The 7,628-nt window shown below is 42.3% G+C and overlaps 1 protein-coding gene across 1 annotated transcript; it reads right to left on the bottom strand.

The window, feature by feature from the left end:
* Positions 1–1,406: 1,406 nt before the first annotated feature.
* On the bottom strand, positions 1,407–4,653 carry foxg1a (forkhead box G1a). The gene has a single exon (XM_069152831.1). The coding sequence runs from the start codon at positions 4,374–4,376 to the stop codon at positions 3,060–3,062; it is 1,317 nt and encodes a 438-aa protein (XP_069008932.1). The 5' UTR covers positions 4,377–4,653; the 3' UTR covers positions 1,407–3,059.
* Positions 4,654–7,628: the final 2,975 nt, after the last annotated feature.

Consider the following 7,628-nt stretch of genomic DNA (forward strand, 5'->3'; position numbering starts at 1 on the left):
TTCTGTCGTTTTCAGCCCTGTTTGGTTCTCAGCTGTAAAATAACACCAGAGAAGGCGGTATACCAACCACCTACGTCTAAAACACTCAAATCAGGATTACAGCAGCATCAGAAATAAAAAGAAAGAAATGAAGACACAATGTCTTCTCAAACTGCAAATAAGCCAGACTGGAGAAAAAACACATTTGGCTTCTGTTCAAGAAAATGCACAAAATATGCAAATTAGGGAGGAGGAAACTTCAGGTTTGAGCTTTAAGAAGTACAAAATCCACCAGATGCACCAAAATATTTCAATCAGTATCACAGCAGCTTCTAAAAAAAAGAGAAATAAAGTCTCTTCCACAGATAATACCACATGAAGGTGCAACAGGAACCAGAAAAATGGAAAATACAAAAGTCAGGGAAGGTTTCTGATTATTTCCAAACCAGTTGAATGTTTAATGTTTAAAAGCAAACCAGTGGAGACAGAATGAGGCAAAAACAAACCAGCTGCACCGGAAAAATCTGATCCCAGCACCAACTAAATATATGTTACCACAGATAAAGCGACAGGTTGAAGAAAAGGCAACTCGGAGCCAAAGCAGCGATATCAACGCTCAAAATCAATCTGAAAATCTGACTTTGTTCAAGTAAGAAAAAAGTAAAAATGTCCAAAAAGCTTCAAGTTTGAGGCATAAATAAACAAAACAAACAAGGTAGGGTGGAAAAATGAAAGTAGCTGTACCTAAAGAATTATTCACACACTCAAACATGACAAAAAGCTTAGATGTGGACTGATTTCTATGCAATAAATCTGCAAGTCTAAAGGACTAAATTGGACCTGGTTGCAGCGTAGTTTAAGGTTTGAGCTATGAGCAGCGTTGAAATGAACACATGATGTTAAAACAGTGCAAACATGACATTTGGGGAGGATTTCTGCACATAAACCAAGAGGCCGCAGCCTGCACCGCCTCAGATTTCACTGTTCAAACGCTTCAGCAGCCTGAACGCGACCTCTTGGTTGCATCATTTGACACAGTTTTTCCACCCAGACGCGCGTAAATCTTCATGCGTAAAAAGCTATACGCGCTGGCGCTGCGGTGCATTTTTCACTGTGTGCGTAAACAAAAACAACCAAAACTCCCAGGCACATAAACACACGACACTCATGTGGACGAGGTGGATTACTGATGTGGGAATTCAAATGACGGCCCTCAAATAAACCTCTGGTGATGTTTGCGCTCCATTAAAACCATAACAACGTAACATAGTAAAGAATCGCATCAACAAAACCCTACATTTAAGCAAAAATCCAGAATAACGGGAAAATTTAAATTTAAAATTTAATTGTAGAATTTTAAGATGAAGCCTGAATTAATTGTTTTTGTTGATAAAATCAGAGACAACACGGACGGCAGAAGTGAAGAAAGACAAAAGGATTTGCTTTAGTTATGAATGTAACCTATTCTTTTATTTTTTATGATTAAAACATTTTTTTTCTCTTTTTTTAACTTTTGTAAGCGACAAACACGGGAATAAGAATAAGACCACAATAGTATCACAACCATGAAAAATTGTTTTAGAGACGACAATTAAAGGACAATCATTCCAAGTAGTATTAGATAATGAGGCATTTTTTCTTCTGTCAAACAAACGGGTTTTTACATTGTTCCTCCTTTTCTAAATAAAAGAAAAGCAAATACCCAAATTCAAATTACAAATAGACATTTTTCTGTTTCTTTTACTAATTATACAAAAGAATAAAATTAGAAGAAGAAGCGTGAACGTCCGGTTTTTTTTTTTTTACGGCGATCACATTTACAGTCAAAGAAAGCACATCACGGGCTGCATTGCGGAAAATATCCACAAAACGAGACATTTACGCTCAAAATTCAGCCTTCAAATCCGAATTTTCACATGAAATGAGGAGTTGAATTCACAAAGTTTGACAAACCAAGCGAATTAAGGCAAAAAAAAAAAAAAAAAAAAACTCCAGCTGCACCAACAAACACTCGCCGAATTTTTTTTAAATTCGGCGCCACCAAACTCCATTCACATTTCCGTATTTTTAAGAAAATAAACTGATTAACAGCAATAAAAATCTCGTTAAATGGACATTTTCTGCATGAAGGAGGCATCATTCAGTCCTTCATTCACTCATTCATTCATTCAGTCACTCAACTCCTGCTTCATCAGGCCTGTCATGCTACGCAGCTGAATACTGACTCTAAATTTCCTAAAAACCGATTCTTTGGTCTATAAAAAAGTACATGAACAGTTTTTAAACTGGGAAATGAAGGAATGGAAAAACAACATCGGGACTTTAACTGCTAGAGCCAGAGTCGCTTTGCTTTCTGCTTTAAAAAAAAGAAAAGAAAAAAAGACACGTTTCACTGTATAGAAAATAATAATAAAAAATTAGTGTTTAAATGTTGTAAAATAAAATCGCTCTCCGCCGCTTCTTTTCTAACCCACATGATACCTGATAATACTGCAAACATGCGGGCAAAACCGGCTATTAGAGATATTATTATTATTATTTTTACCTTTTTTTAAATCTCAAAAATTAGACAAAACTATTTTAAATACACATTCTATAAAAGTAATGCCTCCCCCAACAACAACAGAAGAAAAAAAACAGCCTACAGCTCTCATCATTCTCGCTCTTTTTTTTTCTTTTTATCTCAGATCACATTGCACGTCGCTGACTGACAGTACTATATAGAGACAAACTCCGGACACTTATAGTAACAGACATTATGTACACAGAAATTAAAACTGCAGGAGAAGATGGAGCAGAAGAAGAAGAAGAAATAATAATATTAAAAAATACCTGGAAACTTCAGGGCTGCTTTCTGTGAGTTTCTCAGTGCTGCTCTTTTTTGTTTTGCAGTTTCCTCTTTTTCTATAGTAGGTAGTTTATAATATTTTGCCATTTTTTACAATGTAAATGTTCAGTGTAAAATGTTCGACTTACAGTTCCAGTCATTTTCACTCCTTCAGGGGTGGAATGAGAGGATGGATGGATGAAAAGGTGAGGTAAGGTGGAGAGGTGAGGCAGGGGGTGAGGGTTCGGGGGTGTTAGTGTATAAGCGGGTTGGAGGTCGACCCCTGGTTCTGATGCGTAAAATAGTCAGACAACCCCCCGGAAAGTCCCGAGGAGAAGGCCGGCAGAGAGCCGGACAGAGCCGGCCTTAGAGAGTCACAGGGCAGCGAGGTGGAGGAAGGCGCCTGCGGGGAATTGGAGGCCGAAGCCCGGGCAGCCTGCAAGGAGGCGACGCTGCTGCCGGTCTGCGTGGTCATGGACGGGTGTGGGACGTGGGGGAAAAAGTAACTCGTCTGTCCGGCAAGCAGGTTCACTGAGCACGGGTTGAGGGAGTAAGTGGCCCCGGAACAAGGCACGGAGAGGCCGCAGGGCACCGCCGAGGCCGCCAGGGCCGCCGCCGTCAGGTGATGCGTCGCATAGGGGAGATCCCCGCCGACCAGCCGGTCCATGCTGAGGCCGTTGGAGGACGGGAACGACGAGTGGTTGTTACTCATGTTCTGGGTGAGCATGGTGCTGTAGGACATGGGATGACCCGGGTATCCCGAGGAGGTCCCGTTGTAGCCCAGTGCGCTGCTGGCCCTCGGGTGGTGCAGGGAGAGGAATGGGGACATGGGCCAGTACAAGGAGCCGGCCCTGTCCATGAAGGTCAGCCCAGAAGTCAGCCGGGCACCACGCTTGAAGGCCAGCTTGGCCCGTGACGTGGTGGACCGCCGCCGAAGTTTCCCGGTGGTGCCGCCGATGAAGACGTCGTCGCTGCTGGGGTCCAACATCCAGTAGTTCCCCTTGCCCGGGTCGTCATAGTGCCGCGGCACCTTGACGAAGCATTTGTTCAGGCTGAGGTTGTGCCGGATGGAGTTCTGCCAGCCCTGCTTGTTTTCCCGGTAGTACGGGAAGTTTTTCATGATAAATTCATAAATGCCGTTGAGCGTGAGCCGCTTCTCCGGACTCTGCCTGATGGCCATCATTATCAATGCGTTATAACTAAAAGGGGGTTTTTCGTACTTGCCGCTTTTCTTTTCTCCGTCCTTCCCTCCGGCGCCGCCGTCCCCGTCTTTTCCGTCTTTTTTCTCCTCCTGCTTCTCCTTCTCGTCCGGGCAGCTATCCTGGCTCGACGAGTCACTTTTAGGGTCGGCTTTGCCGTCCGACTGTGCAGCCGGCAGAGGGGCTTTCTGCTCGGCTTCCTCCGCACCGCCGGGCCGGTGGTGGTGGTTCTGGTGGTGGTGGTTCTGGTGGTGATGCTGGTTCTGGTGGTTGTTGTTGTCGCTTTGCACAGCCTCGGGCACCAAACTGTTTATACTGAACGACGATTTAGGAATCATTTTCACCTCTTTGCGCTCTCCCATATCCAACATCACCGGGCAATGAGGGGGGAAAATAGCAACGACCAAAAGCGACGAACACAGCTGGGTTTCAATCTGTCCGGTCTCTGCCTGCGAACCAGGATGGGAAGGATGGAAGGGGGGATAGATAGGAAGAAAGAAAGTATAGCCCAACAAACTATTTCATGTTCGGTTTGGGGAGAAAAAAGGAAACACACACACACAACACACATGTACACACACATCGATAGGAGACAGATAGCTGCAATTAATTAGGGAGCCACAGCCACTAAAGCAAGTAAAAAACATTGGTTGGACCTTTCCAGTCCTCAACCAACCAGGGGAACATTAGTATTAAATATTAAGGCGTCCTCTGCGCTTTCAGCCAATCATGACGCACAGGGAAACACACACATCCACCAATGCCGTGCACGCTACAAAAAATGCCCACCTCCACGTGTTTTTACACGGATTCTCGAGTCGTAGACATTTTTATTTTTATTAAAATATAGCTAAAAACATGACAGCAAAGATCCAGTTTTTATAGTTTGTGAAGAGAATCGTTTGTTCTGGAGTTTTGTTTCATTTTCGTCCCTTAATTTCGAAATTAGTGGCCTCAGCTCTCATTTAAGGTTCATTTGGAAAAATGAACACGGGATTTGAATAATAACTTAAACTGTATTTTAAAAGTCAATAATTTTCGAAGCATATTGTGTATTTTTATGATATTTTTTTAAAGGGAAATCTGACTTTTAGAGCGTCTTACACGCCCTAATGCCTCTTTCAACGTGGACACTTTTTGCAGTGGAGAAAACACACTCACCCTTCTCAATACTGCTCTGCCTTCCCCTCATCCCTCCCCTCTCTCATTTTCTCCCCCCACCTAAACCAAAGAACCGTAGCTGAAAAACACACACCATGTATGCGTAAACCCAAATTCCCGCCGCTCCTCATATTTACACTCCTCTGATTCAAATATTTTCCCCATCGACGTCTCCAAAACTGTTTACATCCCGACTCGGAGGAAAAATAAACAGAGGAGAGGGGATCTGGAGGGCACGGTCAGGACACGAGGAAGTGATTTGTGTGTCAAGATCGCAGCAGAGTGCACGGCGCAGAAAGGCTACGAACAGTTTCTCCCAAACCGCTTCCCCGTGCGTAAAATGTGCGTAAAGTGTGCGCCGGGGAGGCGTAAACACGGTGTCATGTCAGTCTGCCGCTTCCAGGAAGGTTTCTGTAGTTACTTACTTTCCTCCCAGCAGAGGAGAATTTGACAACAACACAAACTGAACTGGAGGCAGAAACAGACTCCGTGAAAGTGAGACGTTGGAGATCCGGAGGCCGCCTGAGGACTAAAAACGATTCCCTGAACATTTTACCATTATTCATATTTAGAACAGCATGACATATTATGTGACTCATTTTTTTTTATTATTCGAACGCTTTATCAACAGGTTGTAGTTGAGTTTTTCTTTTGGAAAAACATATTGCAGCGTCATCTTCACGCCTGATATCACAAATATTGCTGCATCGTTTTAGTTGTGCCGTTTTAGGCACAACAACTTCCCCATCTCGTGTTACGGAGGGTTATACACTCAGGTCACTAAATGCTTATATTCTGAGGAATATAAGTTGTTGTTTTTTTCAACCTGAGGCCACTTTATGTTCATTTTAAAAACCAAGACGTGGTGGGTGTTTGACAGGCTGATTTCTATTTTATTCACAGTCAATAGACTTTCATTTGACTCTATATTAAAAAGCAAACTGTGAAAGCAATTGTACATCCTGATGATGTTAACGTTGGGAATTATTGGAATATATAATACACTCAAATATCCATCTACCTCTGCTCATACACTATCAGCTAAATATTTTATAGTATTATCTGATATTACTGGCTTTACCACCAACACTGCGGTACCACTTTCACCACCTCTGCTGCTGTTACTGCAGCTGTCACACACACGCCACAAATAAATACAAACACTACACAGATAAGACTCGAAACATGTTTGCAGACATTTATGTCGGTGCTGACTGTCAGGAAAATGTCAGATATTATTTACAGCCTCGTTAGAATTTTTTTTTTTTAAATTCATGCCACGACAACTACAACAATAACTGCACGACTACCCACTGCTGTAGTACCACCAACAGAACTGCAGCTGCTTCTGCATCTGAAACTGCAGTACTACAGCTTGTTACTGGCACTGCTGTTTATTATTGATTCAGTGACACACGTGTTGCAATGGCCACAAATACACCACGAGTAATCGTACTGTAAACGCCAGGTGATTCTATACGGATATCACTTGTATTGTTGCTGCTACAGTGAAGATTTTAACTCCACATCTGAAATAAATATAGCACGTTCCCCCTCAGCAACATCTTCACGTGTTGTCTGGAGCAGATAATTACCGAAAAAAACAAAACAAAGATCTGTGAAGTCTACCAAATAAAAGCCAGTCAGGATGCCATTCCACCTTAAATAGTTAAATGGAGACACAGGTATACAGATCTGTCAGTCTGTAAGAGCACAACAGTTGATTTAACACGTTTAAGGTGGTATGAGAGTCACAATCAATCTGTGTCCGCGGAGGAACAATCGACATTTGATTTCCATCATTTAACATCAGTGGAGCATCAACATGTCCCAAACCAAACCGCAGACAAATCTGCACCAGCAGAGCTAATTGAACACTTTTCCTATTTCTGTGTCTCAGTTATTTCAAGTCAAATGGAAATCTGCCAACAGCGAAAGAAAAACGAAAATTGTTTCCATCCAAAAAGAGATTTTTGTCTAGAAATGCGACTCAGCCATACTGACACAAAGAAAAATCCATCATTTAAGAAGAGAAAGCTCTTCACAAAACGCTGAAAGGATTTAATCCAGTTTAACAACAACTGAATGTATTTTTGGCTTCTAATAAAATTGCTCGTTGGAAACAGCAGCTCGGACCCACAGTGTGGGTTTTACCCAGCGAAACACTGAAGCGTCACGGAGCAGTTTGAGCTTCAAAGACCCACAGTTGACTTTATTTTCTGAGAGAGGATGTCTGTCAGTAAGAATGCGCTGTTAAAGAACATTTATTAAAACGTGTTTTAACGTTGAAATGAGGTGGAGGAACACTGAATTTATCTCAGTTTTAGAGGAAACTGAACACTGAGCCTCAGTGACCTGCAGGTCACGTTAACAAGTTTTAATACTCACTTTGTCTGAATTTCCATCCTGTGACACGTTTTATGAATCTTTTCCGTGTAATTTCATGATGTTTTGTAAAATGT

The sequence above is a fragment of the Embiotoca jacksoni genome, unplaced genomic scaffold (assembly GCF_022577435.1).
Source record: "Embiotoca jacksoni isolate LCO1_2020_lvr unplaced genomic scaffold, fEmbJac1.0.p SCAF_18, whole genome shotgun sequence".
NCBI classification, from domain to species: Eukaryota; Metazoa; Chordata; class Actinopteri; family Embiotocidae; genus Embiotoca; species Embiotoca jacksoni.